The sequence below is a fragment of the Schistocerca americana genome, chromosome 4, assembly GCF_021461395.2.
Source record: "Schistocerca americana isolate TAMUIC-IGC-003095 chromosome 4, iqSchAmer2.1, whole genome shotgun sequence".
Taxonomy (NCBI): domain Eukaryota; kingdom Metazoa; phylum Arthropoda; class Insecta; order Orthoptera; family Acrididae; genus Schistocerca; species Schistocerca americana.
This window is the reverse complement of record NC_060122.1, coordinates 242,750,817-242,774,977: the sequence shown is the minus strand read 5'-3', so window position 1 is coordinate 242,774,977 and position 24,161 is coordinate 242,750,817. Positions and strand designations below refer to the sequence as shown.

Below are 24,161 nucleotides of genomic sequence, written 5' to 3'. Positions count from 1 at the left end.
GTGTCTCTGTGACGAGTACTGTAATTGTGGTTGAAATGAAAATTGTCAAGTGAGTTTTGATTTTTATATATAAAAAAAAATTTTTATAGATGTACACAGAAGGAATGGTTAGTATTTTTAATTTTTTATGTAATGGGCAATTTGATGTTCTTTTTTGGACTAAACACATGTTTCTTATGTTTCTCTTTTGAAGTGTAAGTAATCTCGGGCTGTTCATAGAGTGTCCCCAGAAAATTATTCCACATTCAATATTCTCAAAGTAGCTGTGGCAGACTATCTTCCTGGTACCATAAGGGTGGAACCAGATAAAACATTCATCACATAAGCTAGGCTGTTTAGTTAGTTTGCTAAGAAGTCTACATGTGCCTTCCAATTTAAATTTTTGTCAAGGTTTAGACCTAGAAATTTTACATAACTTGCTTCAGTCATTTCCTGATCACCCTGCACTATTTTTATGGTAGATGCTGATGTTTCAGTGCTGAACTGCACTAATTGTGTTTCTGTGACATTGAGTTTTAATCCATTGTGCTGAAACCATAATTCTAGGTCTCCCATTATATTTTCCACAGTATCATGAAATTGATCTAAATTGTCATTTTCAATTAAAACCGAGGTGTCATCTGCGAATAAAAGGGAGTCAACATCAATTTTTAAAGGTAAATCATTTATGTACAGCTGAAAATGATAAGGTCCTAAAATTGAGCCCTGTGTGACCCCTGTAGAAAAGTGTTCCCAATCCAAGAATGATTTTTTTCCATTTGAATTTAGAATAACTCTCTGTTTTCTTTGTGACAAATAAGATTTGAACCACGTCAATGCCCTGTCCACAATCCCATACCTCTCTAACTTGTGTAGAAGTAGTAAGTGACTGACTGAGTGGATTAAGTTATCAACTTTCTGCACATGTAGTTGAAAATGACTAACTGATGGTCTATAAAGCCATAAAGGAGGACTTTTCCCTTTATTTTCTAAACTGACAGTTATCTTTATGTTTTTGGTTATGTCATTATGTACTATGTGTGTGATTCAACACACCAGAAATTGCACAGATCATTGTGTTTCAAGAAACCTCTAACCTTATTCTTGACCCAGGTTGTATTCTGTATGAAAGTATTCTACTTCTTGCAAAAGTAAAATGTTGAACTTTATATAACTGTACCTTCATTGTTCCATAGTACAGACGTCTCTGAACTAATTTTTACTCACATTGCTTGCACTTTTAAATCATATCCATTGTTAACCAGACTTCGGACTTCTGTGAAAAGCATGGTTTGAACTCCACAAGAGAACTGGAAATTGAGTAATCCATCTTCAATGTAAACAGCCATATAAACATTTGATGTAAGTTGAGCATGCAGCAGAATACCACTCAGCACTAGTGTTCGTGCCTGGACTTCAATTTTGGCACCTGTTTTTTCAATAAGGTGGTGTGTAACGAATGAATGCTCTCTGAATGCAACTGTATCATTTCCTGTGTACACATCACATAGAGGCCCAGTCCATTCAGACTTACATTTGCACTGAAACATGAGAAAAAGCTCAATATTAAATCACATTTATTTTATTATACCATACTTCCACTACCTTATATTAAAAAGTGAAGAATTTGAATCATTCTGAATAGTAAATTGAATAGTTTTACAAAATAACACCAAAAATCTGTGCAGTTTATGAGAAAACTTTATGTTACAACATAGTCTTCTTATGAGGTGTTGTTAAAGTAAGAGGTTAACTTGAACGGAAGGAAAAATATAAGATTTATTTTAATTTTGTTTATTTATTTATACACCTGTGGATAACAAATACTGAATAGTTTTCTCCAACTGCACGTGAAAAACTTATGTAAATTCATTGTAAGGAAAAAAAATAGAGGGAAACATTCCACGTGGGAAAAATATATCTAAAAAGAAAGATGATGAAACTTACCAAACAAAAGCGCTGGCAGGTCGATAGACACACAAACAAACACAAACATACACACAAAATTCTAGCTTTCGCAACCAATGGTTGCCTCATCAGGAAAGAGGGAAGGAGAAGGAAAGACAAAAGGATATGGGTTTTAAGGGAGAGGGTAAGGAGTCATTCCAATCCCGGGAGCGGAAAGACTTACCTTAGGGGGAAAAAAGGACAGGTATACACTCGCACACACACACATATCCATCCACACATACACAGACACAAGCAGACATTTGTAAAGGCAAAGAGTTTGGGCATTTTTTGGGCAGAGATGTCAGTCGGGGCGGATGTACAGAGGCAAAGATGAAGTTGAAAGACAGGTGAGGTATGAGCGGCGGCAAATTGAAATTAGAAATTAGCGGAGATTGAGGCCTGGCGGATAGCGAGAAGAAAGGATATGCTGAAGGGCAAGTTCCCATCTCCGGAGTTCTGACAGGTTGGTGTTAGTGGGAAGTATCCAGATAACCCGGACGGTGTAACACTGTGCCAAGATGTGCTGGCCGTGCACCAAGGCATGTTTAGCCACAGGGTGATCCTCATTACCAACAAACACTGTCTGCCTGTGTCCATTCATGCGAATGGACAGTTTGTTGCTGGTCATTCCCACATAGAACGCTTCACAGTGTAGGCAGGTCAGTTGGTAAATCACGTGGGTGCTTTCACACGTGGCTCTGCCTTTGATCGTGTACACCTTCCGGGTTACAGGACTGGAATAGGTGGTGGTGGGAGGGTGCATGGGACAGGTTTTACACCGGGGGCGGTTACAGGGGTAGGAGCCAGAGGGTAGGGAAGGTGGTTTGGGGATTTCATAGGGATGAACTAAGAGGTTGCGAAGGTTAGGTGGACGGCGGAAAGACACTCTTGGTGGAGTGGGGAGGATTTCATGAAGGATGGATCTCATTTCAGGGCAGGATTTGAGGAAGTCGTATCCCTGCTGGAGAGCCACATTCAGAATCTGATCCAGTCCCGGAAAGTATCCTGTCACAAGTGGGGCACTTTTGGGGTTCTTCTGTGGAAGGTTCCGGGTTTGAGGAGATGAGGATGTGGCTCTGGTTATTTGCTTCTGTACCAGGTCGGGAGGGTAGTTACGGGATGCAAAAGCTGTTTTCAGGTTGTTGGTGTAATGGTTCAAGGATTCCGGACTGGAGCAGATTCGTTTGCCACGAAGACCTAGGCTGTAGGGAAGGGACCGTTTGATGTGGAATGGGTGGCAGCTGTTATAATGGAGGTACTGTTGCTTGTTGGTGGGTTTAATGTGGACGGACGTGTGAAGCTGGCCATTGGACAGGTGGAGGTCAACGTCAAGGAAAGTGGCATGGGATTTGGAGTAGGACCAGGTGAATCTGATGGAACCAAAGGAGTTGAGGTTGGAGAGGAAATTCTGGAGTTCTTCTTCACTGTGAGTCCAGATCACGAAAATGTCATCAATAAATCTGTACCAAACTTCGGGTTGGCAGGCCTGGGTAACCAGGAAGGCTTCCTCTAAGCGACCCATGAATAGGTTGGCATACGAGGGGGCCATCCTGGTACCCATGGCTGTTCCCTTTAATTGTTGGTATGTCTGGCCTTCAAAAGTGAAGAAGTTGTGGGTCAGGATGAAGCTGGCTAAGGTAATGAGGAAAGAGGTTTTAGGTAGGGCGGAAGGTGATCGGCGTGAAAGGAAGTGCTCCATCGCAGCGAGGCCCTGGACATGCGGAATATTTGTGTATAAGGAAGTGGCATCAATGGTTACAAGGATGGTTTCCGGGGGTAACAGACTGGGTAGGGATTCCAGGCGTTTGAGAAAGTGGTTGGTGTCTTTGATGAAGGATGGGAGACTGCATGTAATGGGTTGAAGGTGTTGATCTACGTAGGCAGAGATGCGTTCGGTGGGGGCTTGGTAACCAGCTACAATGGGACGGCCGGGATGATTGGGTTTGTGAATTTTGGGAAGAAGGTAGAAGGTAGGGGTGCGGGGTGTTGGTGGGGTCAGGAGGTTGATGGAGTCGGGTGAAAGGTTTTGTAGGGGGCCTAAGGTTCTGAGGATTCCTTGAAGCTCCGCCTGGACATCAGGAATGGGATTGCCTTGGCAAACTTTGTAAGTAGTGTTGTCTGAAAGCTGACGCAGTCCCTCAGTCACATACTCCCAACGATCAAGTACCACAGTTGTGGAACCCTTGTCCGCCGGAAGAATGACGATAGATCGGTCACCCTTCAGATCACGGATAGCCTGGGCTTCAGCAGTGGTGATGTTGGGAGTAGGATTCTGAATGTGGCTCTCCAGCAGGGATACGACTTCCTCAAATCCTGCCCTGAAATGAGATCCATCCTTCATGAAATCCTCCCCACTCCACCAAGAGTGTCTTTCCGCCGTCCACCTAACCTTCGCAACCTCTTAGTTCATCCCTATGAAATCCCCAAACCACCTTCCCTACCCTCTGGCTCCTACCCCTGTAACCGCCCCCGGTGTAAAACCTGTCCCATGCACCCTCCCACCACCACCTATTCCAGTCCTGTAACCCGGAAGGTGTACACGATCAAAGGCAGAGCCACGTGTGAAAGCACCCACGTGATTTACCAACTGACCTGCCTACACTGTGAAGCGTTCTATGTGGGAATGACCAGCAACAAACTGTCCATTCGCATGAATGGACACAGGCAGACAGTGTTTGTTGGTAATGAGGATCACCCTGTGGCTAAACATGCCTTGGTGCACGGCCAGCACATCATGGCACAGTGTTACACCGTCCGGGTTATCTGGATACTTCCCACTAACACCAACCTGTCAGAACTCCGGAGATGGGAACTTGCCCTTCAGCATATCCTTTCTTCTCGCTATCCGCCAGGCCTCAATCTCCGCTAATTTCTAATTTCAATTTGCCGCCGCTCATACCTCACCTGTCTTTCAACTTCATCTTTGCCTCTGTACATCCGCCCCGACTGACATCTCTGCCCAAAAAATGCCCAAACTCTTTGCCTTTACAAATGTCTGCTTGTGTCTGTGTATGTGTGGATGGATATGTGTGTGTGTGCGAGTGTATACCTGTCCTTTTTTCCCCCTAAGGTAAGTCTTTCCGCTGCCGGGATTGGAATGACTCCTTACCCTCTCCCTTAAAACCCATATCCTTTTGTCTTTCCTTCTCCTTCCCTCTTTCCTGACGAGGCAACCATTGGTTGCGAAAGCTAGAATTTTGTGTGTATGTTTGTGTTTGTTTGTGTGTCTATCGACCTGCCAGCGCTTTTGTTTGGTAAGTTTCATCATCTTTCTTTTTATATATATATATATATATATATATATATATATATATATATATATATATATATATATATATATATATATAAATAAAACACGCAGAATATGCCGTGAGGGTGAGAATTTGCAGCTATAAACTACAATGCAAATGCCACCTCCTATGTCAGGGTGGCTTGAAGAAATTACATTAAAAGTCATTTTGAACAATTTAAATGTATGTTGATTTCATATTAGAACAACTACTGCTGGTAGTATGTTCGGATGATGTTCTAGAGATCTCTGGGTGATGGAGATGTGACAGTGCATGGCCAAGATAGCAGTGACAGATGGTTTACATATCTAGCATCTCCCTGGCTCCAGACTATCATGGAATCCCAAGTAGACAGTGTTCAGCTATGGATATTGTATTGACAGAATACTGTTTAATGATATATATTTTCCTCTGTTAGGAGATATAATGAAGAATAATCTTGATACATTAGCTATGTAGGTGACCATGATGAAGCAACACTGGCAGGCATCACATTTTGCTTAATAAATTTAAGTATGTGAAGACTTTACCATTGTATTGCAGTTTGGAGTACACTATAAGCTCAATGGTTCTTTCAGAGGCAAAGTTTGCTATGAAATCTATGTCTGAGTTACGGTTACTGAATTTCAGAAGTCTGGTGACCTTAGTGAAGCACATGGATCAAAAGTTAATCAAAGAGAGATAAGTTTAAATATTCTATCATACATTAAAGAGGCTTCCCTGAAGCCCAGGCATTCTGTCATACATGATGACTGTGACAGGACCTGAAATAAATCTCAAGAGCATCTAATCAAATGAAGAATTAATTTTGAAAGCAAAGAAATAATACAAGAATGAAAGATGTCACTAACACAGAAGACAATTCAAATTTTCTTGGTGAAAAAAAAAAAAAAAAATACACAAGGAATAAATGATTAATTGATGACTGAAGTTTCATTAGCTATTTGTAGTGCATTCATTGTGTTGGTACAAGAGTGGTTAAGTGAGCTGAAATGCTACAAAAAGCTAAAGAGGGCAAAGAATTTTGAACACCAATTAATATTAACAGATTGTGTTCAACTGAAACTCAATAATACTTAGATCAGCAACTACTTAGCAACATCTAAATATTGTCGTAGTTAGCATCTGGAGAGCAAGTTTTCAGAAACATAGAGGTTCCTATTAATAATTAATGAAGAAGTAATACTATCAACTGATGATCACTGATTGGATTGCGAGTCTATGAAGAGATGATTCAGGGACAATACAGAGTCAAAGAAAATGATACGCAACCAAGTACTAGTGTGACATGTTACATTAGTAAATGAGTGGCACAGTTAGGAGGACAGTAGACAAGAAGAAAAGGAGAGAGGGATAAACATTCCGTTAATTTTATCGGTGCATATTTGCAGTTTTTGCAGTATTTTAGAATCAGAATGGCTTTATGAAAAATAAGTTAACTTTAGCAACTACAGTAGAGTTAATAGGCAAAACAATCACTGCCAGAGAGACAAGGGGCATGTTACTGGTGTGTTCTTTGATCCTGAAAAGGCTTTTGACTGTGTGAATATCTCCATGTTACTTGACAAGTTGTGCAACTTCAGTATTAGAGGAACTGGCTACAAGTTGATAAAATTGTATATGAGCAACAGGGAACAATTTGTCAAACAACAGAATCTCCAGATTGGAATATCAATAATATAAGGAATAGATAGATTGCTACCCACTATAAAGATGACAGACATGAAGACGGTATCTGTTTTTTCGGACAGGTCTGAAAGAACAGGTACCATTGGTGATTGTGCAGCTCTTGAAGAATGAAATTACAATGAAATCCAGACCGTTAGCGTCTTACAGGCATTGATAAATATTAATGGGGACAGTAGAAAATGTGTGTGCCGACGGGGACTCGAACCCAGGATCTCCTGCTTACAAGGCAGATGCTCCACCCAACTGAGCCATTGAGGACACAGAGGGTAGTGCAACTGCAGGGTCTTATCTCTGATATGCTTCCTGGGAGACCCACATTTCCAACTTACTGTCCACACATTACAATTGTAGTGCCCCTGTCCACTATACTTATTACTCGCTGCAGTCAATCTACCAATTCCCGTAAGAGTTTGAGAAATGTGAGTGCCACTGAAGAAGATCATTGGCCGGTAAGCCTTATCTATATGAAGATGATATTTGTTCTTTCTGACATGAAAATTATCAAACCAACTAAAAAGAATTTTAACTGAAAATTCATTTTATTTTCTAGATGAGTTCTTCATCTTTATGAAAACTGATTTGTAAGTATGTCAGGCTCATAGACTCAGGTAATTCACAACCAATCTAATGAATATAAACAAATTTGTAACACTGTTTCTTATATATTAACAATTGTAAAATTTATTGTTAAACACAAAACTTTAGTTTATACATTGTAGACTGAAGTATTCAGAAGAAGAATCTGTGCAATTCCCTGAAACTATATTCTTTCTAGGGGTTAACAACAATATAGAAAGGACAGAGTGCAACTCAACACATAGAGGAAGCATTAGAGTCACAGACAGGCACAATGAAAGAAACTGCTAAAATAATTAAGCTTTCGAACACAGTTTTCCAAAAAAAGAAAACAAACACACATTCACACAAGTGCAAATCCCACACACACATGGCCACTGTTTATGGGCACTAAGGCCTGACTGTAACTGCATCTGATGTGAGCACCAATACACTGGTGTGGGTGTTGGGTTTAAGGAGGAAGCATAGGGTGAGGACAGGGAGGGATCGCAGGGTAGGGTTGGGGGAAGATGCTGTGCTGCCTGTATGAGTGTGCAGGGACATGGTGGGGACAGGAGAAGGTTGCTAAGTGCAGTGATTGAAGGTTGTTCTGTGGAGGAGGGAAGGGGGAGTTTGAGGAGGGAAGGAAGTGGAGAGAGGAGAGCCATAGAGGAGGAGACAAGACTAGTAGGTGTGCTGGTGGGATAGAAGGTGTGTGTAGTGCTGGAGTGGGAGCAGGGAATGGGAGCGTAGGTGTGAGGACAGGGGATGATGAAGGCTGAGGCCAGGGGGTTTCACAGGAATGAAGGATATACTGAACAATTTAGGAAACCTGGTGTTGGTGGGAAGAATCCAGATGTTACAGGCTGTAAAACTCATTCAATTAAGCACATCGCGTTGGGCAACATGTTCAACAACCGTGTCGCTCAGCTCTCTCTCAGCCACAGTTTGGCAGTGGCCATTCAGTCAAAACCCTGTTGGAGAATGTGATTCAGTTGCTTCAGTCCTGGGCAATACTGAGTCATGAGAGATGTGCTTCTTTGTAGCCAGAGAGTGAGTATGTGTGATCTGGTATGTAACCGGAGAGACAAGGCATGGGAGATATGTTTCTGGACAAGGTTTGGAGGGTAATTTTGGCCCATAAAGGCAACAATGAGACACTTGTCATATTTCCAGAGGGACTGCAGAAAACCAGTCAATGATAATTTTAATTCTTTCTCTTTCTGTATGTATGCTCCTTCTGTATGTATGCTTGGATTAATTATAATACTAATGTCACCCATAAAAAATAATTTTGCTTATATGTTACGCAGAAGATCATTTAGATGTATGAGAAACAATAAAAGGTCCAAGGTTCAGCCTTTGTGAACCCCATTCATGATTAGTTCCCTGTCAAAACAATCTCTCCTAATCCCATTGGTTGGATTACTAAGAGCAACTTTCTGCATTCTTTTGGATAAATAATACATTATCCATTGGTTGGTTAGACCATCATTCTATAAAACCTCATTTTATCTACAAGAATATTGTGATTTACAGTCAAATGTGTTGGAAAGGTTGCTGATAATACCAACCGATGCTATTTTTTTTTTATTTTACGCTTGTCAAATTGGTGAGTGACTGTGTGAATGGCTTTCTCAGACGAACAACTTCAATGAAATACAAACTGTGATTTACTAAGAATACTGTTGTTGCTCATGTGGAATACTATTCCAGAATACATTACCTCAAAAATTTTGGAAAATAATGTCAACAGTCACTAGTTATTGAGATCTGCCCTATCACCACCTTTCTTATAGAGGGGTTTAACAATGGCATATTTCAATCTCTCTGGAAAGATGACTTGAGTTAGTGATGCATTACATATTTCAAGTAATACAGGACTTACTGTACGGGAACAAATCTATAGTACTCTATTGGAAATTCCATCAATAGCTGATGACTTTTTATTTTTGAGAGAATGTATAATTTTCTTAATGTCGAAAGGAGAAATTGTTTTCAGTATTTTTGAGACAGATTTCCTGATCCTAGTATTCTTCTCTGTTTCTACTTTCACAATATCCAATACATCAGACTGTCTTATAAGGCTACCATTTTTCAGAACTTTTGTCTTGGTAATTATATTTTAATCTAGCATCTTGTTATTCCTAACATATTCAGTACGCTATGGATGTGTGAATGTTTTCATATGAGAACTTAGTCCCATGAAGATTGAAGAAAAGGCATTACAAGCATCACTGGCATATGTTATTGACAGCAGTTCTGCCCTGGACCCATTACTCAGATGATTTTTAAAAAATATTCAAAGTTTTGTGCAGAAAAATTTAGGTATTTGTTTCTTTCAATAGCACGGGAGAAGTTTTGAGCACAAGAACACTGTGCTTCAAAAGCCCTAAATCTGTTTTTTATTTCTACTTTTGTAGATTCTACATTAGAAAGAACGTTGTCAACAAGAGTTTTTGTATTATTTGTTATTCTTATGTTTTCAACGGTAAATATACCAACAGAGAAGTAAGAAAGACATTTTGACATTACAATATGACAAAAGAAACAAATCTAGCTTCAATAATGTAGCAAATTAAATTATACATAGCACAACAATTAGTAGTACAGTATTTCCAAATTTTTTGTCCTCTTCTGTGCAGCACTTTAAAAAATTGCCAAATGATAAAAGATACGAGTTGTGTGAGAAAAGTAACAAGACTGATTTTTTTTAAAAAGTTTTTATTTTTTTTCAAGCAACAATACTGGCCCCTTCAAAGTAGTTCCCTTCAGTAGCTATACACCAACAGAACTCTCATTCTTGGAAGCAGCACTGAAAGACTTTAACTGATAGGGCCATTAACATGTCAGTCACATTATTTTGATTGTTCTCCAGAGTCCCAAAATGACATCCTTTTAAGATATTTTTTAATTTTGGGAACAGGAAAAAGTCACAATGACTCAAGTCAGTTCAATAGGGAGGCTGTGGAACAACAGGAATGCCTTTTCATGTCAAAAGTTCCATGATGGAAGTGGCCATGTGACATGGGTTATTGTCATGATGCAGCATCTGCTTCTCTGCAATGTCCAGTCTCACTCAGTTCACCCTTTTCCTGAGTCGTTCATGGATACCTTTGTACATCACTTGGTTGACATCTTGTTCTGGAGGAGCACTCTCACAACAGCACGCACACATTTAACATTTTCGTCAGTATTGAACCTGAGTGACGTTCATCTTCAACATGTTCCCAGCCTTCCAAAAATGATTTATGCCAGTGAAAAACTTGTGCTCGTGATAAGGAATATTCCCATAGGCCTGTTTCAGCTTTTCAGAGGTCACACTCATGGATTCCCCAAACTTACCATAAAACTTGACAGTATAAATTAGCTCTAAATTCCGATATTCCATTGTCGGCATTCAACACAGCACTGCCAGATTTCTAGTAGTGTGTCAGTCTCATTACTTTTTTCATATACCTTATTTACAACACCAGCTAGGCATAGTTAAAAGCAGTGCTTTCCAAGCTAACTTTAGGGTGAATAACTGGTGCTGAGTACACAATGGCTAAATTTCTCTTTAATTTACTGTCCAGAGAGTATTACAGTTGAGGCATGTCTGTTATTTCCTGCTAAAACTAATTTTTCTTTATCATCACATATCTTGTATTTTTGTGCTACATCATAAAAAGTATATATTTAAGATACTTATGCTACTCCAAAGCAAGAAAAGAGACTTATACATACCTGACTCCCACCTTCAAAATATGTACAAGTTCCTCCATGGAGACAAGGAGTAACGGAGCAGTCTGGTATTTTTGCAGTTGATGTGTACACTTCTGTCTCAGCAGATGGAATAACTTGAGTGGCAGTGGTATATTCCAATTCTGTTGTATCTAAGGCACTTATATCTGAAGTTGGAGCAGTAGTCTTCACAGTTTGCAGTACTGTAAATATACCATCACTGAATGTTTCTACACCTACAGAAGTGAGAGATATGCTCTTTGTTTCATCTGTTTCTCCTGAAGGAGGTGGCAGTGTTACTTTTTCTGTTGTAAATGGTCCCGTTGTATAATAATCTGGTGGTATTAAAGTTGACTTCTCTTCAACTGAAGGCAGTGTTGTTATTTCACTAACCATTTCAGTATATGAAGGTACAGTCAATGTCTGAACACTTACTGGTTTTAATTTCTCAGTTGTAATATTTGTTCCTAACATTTCAGTACTTGTCAATGTTGAACTTTCAGTCTGTGGTGTAGTTCTGGAAGACTTCTCTTGGTACACTGTAACATCTGTAAACATTTGTTTTGCAGTAGTTGTACTCAGTTCAGTATCTGGCACCACTGTTTCACTTGATGATGTAAAATATGAAGATATTGGTTCAGAAGGTGGATGAGTTGAACTAGTGCCTGCCATAAATGAAAAAGTAGATGAGGAAGGTAATACTGTCTCTGTGAATGTTGGAGCTGTAGTGTGAGAAACCTTTCCTTCAGCAAGTGTGGTAGATTTAGGTACAGTTCTGTCAGAAGAAAATGCTGAAGTCAAATATTCAGTTGAAGCCACAGTTGTAGTTTGTGTAGGAAATTCACTTGTTGATGGCAATATGAATGAGCAATTCAAATGCCCAGGTGAAATTATAAGGCACTCACAGATTCTTCCAGTAAGATTGGGTGGACAAGAGCAAGTGAAATTATCAATACCATCTAGGCACGTACCACCATTCAGGCACCTGTTAATAAATAAACAAACAATTAAGCTATAGAATATGGTTACCTTCTCAAAGCAGGAATTTGGGAAAGATAAAGTTTCACATATTTGCAAAGGTTGTTCATAATATGAAGTAAGTAAGTATAACTATTAATATTGAGCCTTATACATCACTCATTCAATTTAAAATTAACCTTTTGTTTCACAAAAATGAGCATAAATCTCAAGTCAGAAATTTTTTTAACATTAAACTCATATTTCATAATTTCATTCATTCATACCATCAATAAATGAGAGGAGATTGTATGAGCACTCTAAGCAAAATACTAGTACCAATTTTATTATCTACTTCAGAACATATAAGCAAATACTGAGACAAGTTTTTAATAATAATAATGCATAATTCCAAAATAAAAGTAAAGGAACCTGGCAAAATACAGAAAGGGAAAGAATTGTAAGATCAGTTAATCACAGTAATATAGAGCTGATTATGAATGATAACAAACTAACTGACTTCAGACAAGTGGGCAGTGCTTTCAACTATTTTACAAGAAGGACCAAGGGTGGTGGGAGGGTGGGCATCCAGGTTAGGAACTTGAAAAAATGGCATTAAACTGGCCAAAGAAAAGAGCATATAACTCAGTAAAAGGTTCACCTAGGGGAAATATGGCCAGGCAGCCAATGGCTTGGTGGTATCATTTGTGCTAGGATGTCAAGAATCAAGGAGTGAAAGCACACTGCACGTCAACAGTTGGTAGCAGACAGGAGTGCCTCAACATAGCATCATCTCACACTTCCTATTGGTGACTACTGTAGGCAAGTTTTGCACACTTACTTCACTATTCAACTGTGCTGAGCCCTGCACTACAGCCTGTGCAGCTATAGGAACAGCCTTTACATTTAAAGCAAATTGCAATAAATTTTTCTGATATCGACCAAAGGGGTGGACCTTGTACATGTTATTTCTTAAAAAGATTACAGCACCTGATAAATACACATAATGACAAGCAAGCAGACAACAAGGGAATCCAGCCCAATCACAATCTTCATGGAAATATATTATTCAAGTATCCAACAGCACTGGAGGAACTGTCTAAAATTATAAAGGGATTTACCTAATAAATATTCAGTGGGTGCATGCTGTCACCATAGCTAGTGCAATATTTATTGTAAAACCACTATCAGACACAGCAGATTCATCATTTGAGATTGGTTTATCTCCAAACAGACTAAAAACCGCAAAAGTGACACCTCTGCTAAGGAGGGTGCAAAACATGACATTGGTAACTATAGGTCAGTTTCAGCTTTGCGAGGCTTCAGAAATTATAGAAAAAATGTTCCTTCAAGGATTAACAGCCTTCTTAAATAAAGAAATGCTGTTAAATGACTTGCAGCATGGGGTCAATGCAGTCAGTAATGTTTTACCTTTTTAAGATGGATACCAACAGCACTGGATGATAAATAATATGTATCAGGAGTCTTTCTTGATCTTACATTGTCCATTCACATAAATGTAGCCACCATCTATGTTGAACATCAAAGTGCAATAACTACTCAGAGATGGCAGATGGCAGCACTATCAGTGGAAGGTATGTAAAGTGTGTCAGGGGGACACAGAAAACAGTGCAGTCATTGTCGTAATGTGAAAATGGAGCATTTATCTGACACCCAAAAGGGCAAGATCATTGGCTTTTGTGTCAAAGCTGAAAGCATTTCTGAAATGGCTAACTCTGTACACTGTTCACATGCCACTGTGATTGAAGTATACTGTGCATTGCAAAACGGTGCTATCCAAATCCAGTGCCAATACAATTGTGGTGCAGCAGGGGCCACAGATGAGAGGGATGAACAACAGCTACAGAGATGTTTACAGGTAAATAGACATGCAGCTGCTAAGCAACTGACTGCCCAAAAGAACCAAGGGGCTACCAACAGTGTTCCCTCAATGAAAGTTCAGTGAATGTTGCTGTGTATGTGCCTCTGCAGCAGGCACATGATTCATGCACCCACCCATTCTGACTGCTGCTCATCACTTACAAAAGGCTGGAATTCACAAGTCAATACCACAACTGGATGTTCACTGAGTGGTGACAGTGGGTTTAGCAGATGTTTTGTGCCCCATCAGACAGGTGGCCATTGGTGTGTATGGCGTTAACCATCTGAAAGCAAATACCCAGCAACAATCGTTGGGAGGGTCTAAGATGGAGGATGGAGCACTATGTTCTGAGGCATTCCCCGAGTGATCTCACCATTCGGCTGGAAAGTGCAATGGATGGACACAAGTATGCATCTATCCCTGAGGATCATGTCCACCTCTACCTGCAACTTGTTTTTCCTCAACACGATGGTTGGTATCTACCAGCAGTACAATGCAATGTGTCACACAGCTTGCAATGTACATGCGTGGTTCTAAGAGCACCAGGAAGCGTTTACCATACTCCCCTGGCCACCAAACTCCAATTGAGGTCAGGTTTTACATGCCATGGGTCCACAACTGAAGAACCCAGCACTGCTGGCCATGGCACTGGACTCCACATGGCTCCATATCCCTATTGGTACCTTCCGGAGTCTCACTGACTTTTACTACATGTATTACAGAGGTCTGTACTGCAACAGGTAGTTATTCATGCTTTTGACAGGTGGTCACATTAATGTGACTAGACAGTATACTACATCCTTTGATGTTATTGAACATGCCATTCCCTTGCATAAATTGAGTAATGAATGCATAAGTTAAGTAACTGGAGATCAGTCTGAAAGGCTGATTCATGCACCCACCCATTCTGACTGCTGCTCATCACTTACAAAAGGCTGGAATTCACAAGTCAGTACCACAACTGGGTGTACATAACTCAACAACTGTCAACAGATTACTGAAATAATATACAAAGGCAACAAAACACAAAAAGTTCTGGTACCTGTCCTATTTCTGCTGTATGTAAATGACCTGAATGACATTATGGAATTGGAATAGTCTTTGCAGATGACATTAATATTTTAATTAACTCAAACAGTGAGGAACATCTGCAGGAAAACATCAGTTATGCACAGTTTAGCACAGTGGTTCACCTACACCACATAAAATCTCCATCTTGCAAACCTCGTTTTCACCACTGAAGAAAAAAATGTCTCAAATGTAAGCCATACATAATCTTTAGGTATGCAGTTTCAGGAGGATTTGAAGTGGGGGTTGCACCTTAACAATCTAAATAAAAACTGAATACACTTATGTCCACTATTAGGATTCTCACTCAAACCACATGTTGCTCACTGGCGGTGACAATGTACCGTGGCAGCATACAGTCACTACTGATGTACCGAATAATTTTTGGGGGGAATTCCGCAATTAAAAAAATTAAAGTACAGAAAAAGATTACCAGGATGATAAGGAACACTAAATGGAAGTATTCCTGTAGACTCCCTTTTAAAAAGTATGAAAGTAGTGCCTCTGCCTCGTTTGTATATACACAAAATACTAATTTTTGGAAAAATGAGCATTTCAAAAAATGAAAACATCTTCAAACATAGCTATGAGTTACAGGCATATGAAATTAAGCAGAAGTTTAATCTACACATAAACAAGTACAGTAAGTACAAATTTATGCAAAAGAGGAGTATAATGTACTGGAGTTATGTTTTACAATCATCAGCCTTCTTAGTTAAAAAGCATATAGATGAAATACAGTCAAGATAAATTTGAAACAGTTTTTGCTTGAACACTGCTTCTACTCTGTCTTTGGATTTCTGAAACATCATAATAAGTAAGCCTGATTTATCAAATATTATTAATAATACAATTATGTCTTATCAGTATTTACTTTTCATCCCATCCGGTTAAGTCTCCTCTGACTTTTTTACACACCATTTCATAAACCTCACCAGTCCTTTTCTTACAACCCTCTTCCTTCCCCTTCAAACCTTCTACCAGAAGAAAGAGGCACCAACTCTAAAAGCTTGCAAATTTCAGTACCTTTACATGTGTGATCTCTTGCTGTCATTTGGCAAGTACATTTTTACCTATCCAATTTCATTATAATTGCATATTATTTCCCAGTATATTATTTCATTACGTTGATCACGTAGTCTCATTTGTATATTGCTCTGCCATTGCCTTGCCCTCCTTTAAAAAAAAAAAAAAAAAAAAAAAAAAAAAAAAAAAAAAAAAAAAAAAAAAAAAGGGACACACACACACACACACACACACACAAAAGGATTTAACTTTCACAAGCTTTCAGAGCTTCTGGCGGAAAAGTTGAAGGGAAAGGAAGAGGGGTGAAAGAAAAGCACTGGAGAGGTATAGGAAAAGGGGTACAGTTTAGATGTAACCCAGAGCCCCGCGTCAGGGTAGACTTACCAGAGGGGATGAGAAGGAAAGACTCCTTCAACTCTTCCACCAGAACAAGAAGCCACTGGCTCTGAATGAAAGTTAAATCTTTTTGTGTGTGTGTTCCCCTGTTGCCGCTTGGTGAGTAGATGTTTTCACCTGTCCTTTACATTATACTATCAATAATTGATTATTTTCATTTTTGTACAAACAATGTAGTATCTCGATTTATTTTGTTATGTACTCTTACTGTATTCATCATTTAGTCTCAATGACTACTGTCATCATAAATTTACTATGTTAGCCCTGACTTGCCCTACGTCATACATATAAAGAAACTAAAATAATGATTTCCTGGACAAATTAAATGAAGGAGAGCTTCAGGAATGTGGAAGCACTCAAATTACACATTATAGCAACTGCAGGCAACTTTCATAAAGTACACTAACAGGAAGAACACATTATGACTACTGCTAACCTACTCACATTGATAATTATGTAAATTACCTCTAGATTACCTTGGATGTATGTGTATATTAGCAGAAAAGCATTACTTTAAAAAAAAGACAAAACAGGTCCTCCTCTTTTTATATTACTCAGCTGCAGTTTTTACCACTTCTTACTACAATTCATGTAATTTTACTGAATTCAAAGATTACTATCAGCCATCTGTGAATTTGAAAATTTTTAACATGAGCAGTTTTTGAATGGAATTTACATTCCCAAAGTTCAAAGATTCTGATAAATTGCAGGAATGACTCTTTTACTTTGCTTTTCAAAAGCGTGGATTACCTGTCTAATACATATCAGCAACTTGAAATAAACTTGCACCAGAACATAAAACTTCATGCAAAACCCTAGACAGGAAAATCATTTATGTAGGGCAAGAACAGGAATGTGTCACACACTAGTATTTAATGTTTCCCCTCTCAAATATAGTTTGATCCCTATGGGCTAATTTGTTAATGTGATGCTTTGTTTTCTGTTGTTACCAACTATATTACTCAACAGCTTACCCGGTTCATGGTTCATTGTCACAGCTGCAAGTTGACTATCTAATAGCTTCCAGGGGCAATAAACATGTGATTTTCAATATTTAATATAATTATTGATGAATTTACAAATTTAAAATGCTCTCAGAACCTATACATTAAGAGGCATAATAATATGTTTAAGGTTCAACACGATAAGACAAATATTATGGTTAGAAACTTTGTTTATGTCTTGAAACAGCATAGTTAGTGATGCACAAATTACCCAGACTATGTTCATACAGTACTGTACTTGAGAATGAATGCACTTGACAACTTCCAACACACTTCACACACAATTTCTAGCTTTTTAATGCTCATAATTTTGCTATGCATGGAGAAAAACATTACCATCAAGTATGACATTTTAATTTATTACTTCTTTACTGCAATCTCTAAAAGCAACACGTGTTTCAGATTGAATCCACATATAACACTTACGATATCTATAAAATTATATCATTGTACAATACATAGTTCAGGATATGATGTCATAAACACTGAGATGTGTGGAAAATTAGCCTTGCTTAAAACAGAGTGCAAATTACTCAGACTGTATTCATCAAGTGTTTCTAAATGAAAGGACTTAGTGATTTCTGACAAAGTTCAACATAATTTCAAACTATTTCTAAATTTTTTCTCATTTACATGCTTAATGTCAAATATTTGATACAATAACTTGTTTGTTATAAGATGTCTGAAACTGTTTCACACATGGGAGTTCTATTCTTTAAAGAATCAGGAGTGGAGGGTTTGTTGGTATTGCTCAATCCAAGCAAGGGGAATGGTTTTAAGCCCACACCATCTTAGTTTCTATAAGAGAATTTTATGAGCTACTAATTCTAAGATATTTGCAAGATAATAGAAAATCTGACGGAATTTTTTTGTTTAGTTCTATCTGAATTGAACATGTGAAACGTTAAAAAAACTACATATCTGATATTCACTACACAGGGAATTCTGTAGAGTGCATACTATATTACTTGGCCCCCAGTTGCACGGAAGGCACAGTAGGTGAGGTGACAATGATATTGGTGTAGGCTCTCTTGTGGATGGGATGGCAAACTAGGGGAGTTACAGTTCTACTGATGAATCCTTCACACAAATGCCTATTATGCAGAACTTCTAAGCTACAGCTAGTGAGACTACAAATGATCACATTAATAGGTTACGCCAGTACAACCGAGAAGTTGAAAAGCCAATCGTTTATTATTAAAAACACAATGAGTTCAGGATTACATTGAAACTGCAACAGTGGGACTGATTTATATTTGCTTGTCTTGTGCACCTTTCTCTCTTTCTCTTGTTGCCATGTTGAAATTAGCTTCTTTTCCCAAAATACAGCAGGTTTTATGCAATATCTTTTCACAAGCATGCTAATGCAGTTGCAATTGTGACAGAATCCTGAAACATTCTACCATTAATCAAACAATTCAGAACAAGTATGACTGCTTCACTTATGTTGTTACAATTGTATAGTAATTGTCATTTCACCAGCTACTGATGGCCCTTAAAATAACTACATTATTTCACAGAAAAAAATCTGTAATCACTCATACATTGCACTATATAAGAGCATTTTGCATGATGACTATAATATAAAATAGTCTCCACTTTGTCTGAAAAAATTCTTCTCAGTATCTTGAACTGTTTATGAGATATGAGAAATGTTATGAATGTTTCACAAGTACCCTATCATTTGCCCACACAATAAGAAGTGAATGCGCTGCATACTATCAAGTTCTCAAGAATGGTGACAGATATAGATCTCATCTCAATTTTATAGAAAAATTCAATCTGTTAGCTCCATTTTGTACTCAGAAATACATGGTCTACTATGTACTCCATATTTTTCATAGCTAAGTAATCGAATTTTGCACAGAATGTTACTTAACATACAAATGTCACACTAAATGCGACCATTAACAAAATAAAAGGCAGTTCATCATGAAGCTTATAAATGAGGTTATGATATGTGTGAGAATAAATTTTTTTGCCCAATACTTTCTTCAAAATTGTTTGGGAAGGTTGTAGTGGAGCCCGCATGCACACACCTCCATTTATGCAGTGCAGCAGATGTGGGCAGAGAACATTTCAGTTATAGCAGATGAAGCACACAGCTCAGTAAGTGACAAGCAATTGAGGCAGCTGCTCTTTTAGAACAGAGGGCTGAACTTGCCCACCACTGAGAATGAGAATGCATTTCCTCGCATGGGCCAAGTTATCTTGTGCAATTGCTCCAAATTCAGACATAACTTTCCCAAGACTACTCCCTGGTTAAAGAGCTTTTTTGGTCTTTTTAATCATCTCATTTTTTAAAATAATAATTGGTCAGTACCAGTGCAGTGTTGCCTGTTCCCTGTGGAGTGGCTCCAAAGAAGTGAAATAAGGAATGCTCCTCAGATATAAGTAAGTGACATTGCGAAAATGAAATACCTGGATTGGATACAAATTAGCAATTCTACTCTAATAGTGTTTTCTTACTCTGGAAATCATTGTACCTTAGCTTTGTTATAATTTAAAAGATCAAAATTACAAAATATAAACTTCACTTAATGAATCCACAATTTTAACAGAACCATTCTTTACATCTTATGACAAACTGTGACTTAGGTTCCAGAGCTTGCTAAACCAAAGCATCTTGCAATATCTTTTAAAGAGAAATTTCTAAAGAAATAATGTTCTGGGTCATTTAAATCAAATTACCTTCTGACAATTGAAAAACAGAAAGAGCAATATTTGTACAGAAGCACCAAATCCAGGTTTTAGGAGTACAAGGATCGATATTATTGTATGAGAATGTAACCCATATACAACACTAGGTGATATAAAAGGAATCATTAAGAGTTTTCAACTTTGAACAATGAGGTCCACAATTACAAAACAAGGAACAGGGATGACTTTCATAGGGATGTACACACAAAATCAATACGCCAGAACAGTGTAGTATACAGATCAAAAGTCCTCTTCAATGCATTGCTGGATAAGATCAGAATAATAGCAAACTTTAATAATTGAAAAGAGTGCTAAAAGACCTACTTTTAATCCACAGCTTACACAGCATTAATGAATAATTGGAATATTACTCAAGTGTATATGTTCTGCCTCAAAAGTATTTCTGAATAAATTAAACTCATTTCATGAACATTAATTAATGTGCATTGTTATGTATCCTTTGTGCTATGTATGTGCACATGAAATTCATCAACATCATAAGGTGAATATTCTGTGGCTGACACTGCTTCTCGCTTCCTATATTCCACTTCCTCCAGTTGTACCAGTCACCTTCCTGTAGTCTTCTGGCAGCCATCATGTACTGGAAATCTTGACTGCAGCTGCTTCTAGGTTACCCATGCTTTCTTTTTTTAATGGAGTCCACTATCACACTTTCTGTGGCCATTGGCTATCATCCAGTCTTGCTACATGCCCATACCATTTTAGAAATTTCATTTCTATAGTGTCTATTTATCGACACCCTTAGCCTCTCTTACGTTACTATTTGCTACATGGCACATCTTGGACAAGCCACAACTCTTCTACAAAAACCCACCTTGTGTTATAATAATAAAAAATGGAAAAAAATTAATTTAAAAGTATGTTACAATTGCATTATTAGAAATGTTGTGCTTGTATGATTTTTGGCTAATCGGACTTCCTCTCTTACATTTCAATTGTAGATGCAGGCAGCAGACTTCAAAGACACCAATGCATCTCAGAAGTAAGAGAATCCTCCTTACTTGGTTCCACTTCACTTCACTAAATAATACTTAATACTGATATCAAATCTTCTCTTATTTCGAAATGCATATGACACAAAACACTCATACCCCATCATACTCTGAGTCGCTTATCTTCAACAGAAATTTCTACATACCAGACAGAAAGAGTAAACAAAATCATGTACAAGGAAAACTGAATGATTTTTTTTTTTAATCCCAAGGATCTTTGATCATATACCTACACAATTTCCCCAACACTGTATGTTGACATGGTACGGAGACATACTGCTGGCCAACAGCATCCATCGACGAGGTAAGTACTGGCTCAAACAACTATACTTCACTTATTAATCCATCAAGCGTTACTAGCCAAGATACTCAGAAATTATTTCGTTGCACATGCATGTTTATGTCACCAAACTTGATCATCCACTTGTTGAAGGACACATATAGCTGTCCAAAACATTGTATAAATTTCTGGTCTTTAAAGTTCATTTCTTCACATGGTGTTTGGTTTCCAATGAAAATTCATACAAGTAATGAGTTACAACAATATACATAACATGATAGCTTATACCTATGGCTGACATTCCATCCATCGCTTATACTATGAACATAGATTTCTTAAGTTTTAAAACGTCATAAAATTTTCATTAACTGGGTTCTGTTACTACAATTTGTTTGTTAGTTTTAACTTATCCTAGTTCACATCACATATACAAATTAATTACATAACACATTATTATGATACAATACCAGCATATGATACATTTATACTTCGTTTTATAAATAGGCTTTTCTCACTTATGAGAGCTCATTTCTTCCTTAGGTAAACTGGGTTCTGTTACCACAGTTTGTTTGTAAGTTTTAACTTATCTCCATTCAAATCACATGTACAAATTAATTACATAGACATTATTATGATACAATACAAGCATATTGTACATTTATGCTTCATTTTATAGATAGGCTTTTATCACTTATGGGAGCTCATTTCTTCCTTAGGTAGAGGAGGGAGAAAAATATTGTAAACAGGACTAAAACATTACGCATTACTGGCCTAACTATGCTTGGCACCACCTCCTTTGTTTGGGAGAGAAGAAAGGAAGTACTCATCTACTAGTTCGAGGATTTATGAGGAAATGTTACTTGTACAGTCATGAACTAGTTGCCAAGGAACTTTCATTTTATGGAAATAATGTGTGCTGACTAAATTATTCATGTAGTATCGTGTTGTTTCTTCATGTGCTAGCGCTATTTACTTCAATTCACATATAGCTTAGTGTAAAATATGACATTTTAACCATCGTAGACTTATCTTTCTTGAATACCTGGAAATGTCATTATTCCAGCTTTCATGTGACATGATAAAAATTAATTGGTTTTTGTAAAATTACATTCTTAAATGTTTATGTGTACTCTGCAGTGAATAGGTAGTGGTAAATGTCACAGAGATATACTGCGACAATACATATTTTTAAATTCATTGCCTTATGACCTTTGTATAAATAACCTTATAGCTAAATGGTTTACTTGAGATGTGGCCCATTTTTTCATTTGGTACCTGCTACTCCCAATGTAATTCTCTTCTTCTGCACCATGATGATGCACTGGTTGCTGAAAGAAAAAACTTAAAACTAACTGCATCACGTACATCGGTGGCCACTGATACATTTGGTCATTACATCCATCTGCAGATATTTCCATACTTTGTTTAAATTCATAGACATTAGTTTATTCTGTTACTCTTTATGATTATTTACCCTGAAAAGAAAATTATTTGACCTCTCTTATGGTATTTTGTTGTTTCTCCTTAGCTTACATGTCTCATATAATTTTTCATACTGCTTAATTTTGCTTGTAAATATTTTGTATGCAGCTTAGTATTTAATTAAATCTCTGCATAAATATATCAATAGGTTCCTTGGTTCTTAGATAATAGATGCAACTGCTTAGTATTTCCGTTTACTTTCTATTTAAGTTAAGTACTTGTACATATTGCCTTCTGCCAAACTGTCGCACATAAGCAGACGTCAATGCCTCCTCTCCTACTACTGACGTCAGTGCATATTGTTGAGTGCGGACAGCTGAGCCATAATCTAATTTTGTTTATACTTTCGCTTTGCATGAAGTGATGTATTACTTCTCGTTGCTGTACAAATAAAAAGAATTACTTATGCCTATACACATTACTTTATCTTAAAATACACTCCAGAAGCAAAATTACACTTTGAGTTATGTACACTATGTACGATTATCTTGTGACAGAAAGAAAAAATGCTACCTAGCTTCATCATTCTATAAAAGCCTTTATATCCGTGTGAGGGTGGTAGCCCTTGTCTCTCCCTGTTTTCTCATAGACTAATCTGTACGTCCCAGGGTATGGTATTTTGTAAATTACATTTGGTGCTAAATAGTGTAATTGCCACTTCTTATTCAATTTGCCAAATTTTGTTGATTGAGGGTGTGTCCATAAGAGGATTCATTACCCTTCAAAAATTGTGTAACACATTTCAGTTTCTTATTATAAATTTTCTTTCTATACTCGGCCCTATTTTTTAGTGTAACCATGGCTTGTTTGATTTTGTCTTGTAGTGTCATTCCTGTAGTGGGTACCTTTTATATGGGCGGCTCCCAGTCATTCGCTTGTTTTGTCCAGAACATCAGTTCGTTAGGTGTGAAACCTGTTGAAGAATGTGGAAGGATACTGACAACCTGCGTGAAAGGAGTTACGTATTCTACCCATTGGGTGTGTTTGTGAGGGGTGTATGTCCTAATAAACTGGTTAAATTCCTTAAAGACTCATTTTAGTTGGCTTGACTCTGGGTGAAAAAAGCTTACTAATATGTGCTTTATGCCCTGTGAGGCCATAAATTGTTTCCACTTTTGCCCAATGAAATATGAAGTATTATCAGTTAGTAGTACCTTTGGTTTATCT

The 24,161-nt window shown here is 37.8% G+C and overlaps 1 protein-coding gene across 1 annotated transcript in view; it reads right to left on the bottom strand.

The window, feature by feature from the left end:
• LOC124613377 (protein eyes shut) overlaps positions 1-24,161 on the bottom strand; it is a 260,127-nt gene that overhangs the window by 114,395 nt on the left and 121,571 nt on the right. Inside the window, exons 8-9 of the mRNA XM_047142078.1 lie at positions 11,190-12,171; positions 1,207-1,520 (exon numbers count right to left, since the gene is read on the bottom strand). Of these exons, the coding sequence (XP_046998034.1) occupies positions 1,207-1,520; positions 11,190-12,171 (1,296 nt within the window). The remainder of the gene's footprint in view (positions 1-1,206; positions 1,521-11,189; positions 12,172-24,161) is intronic.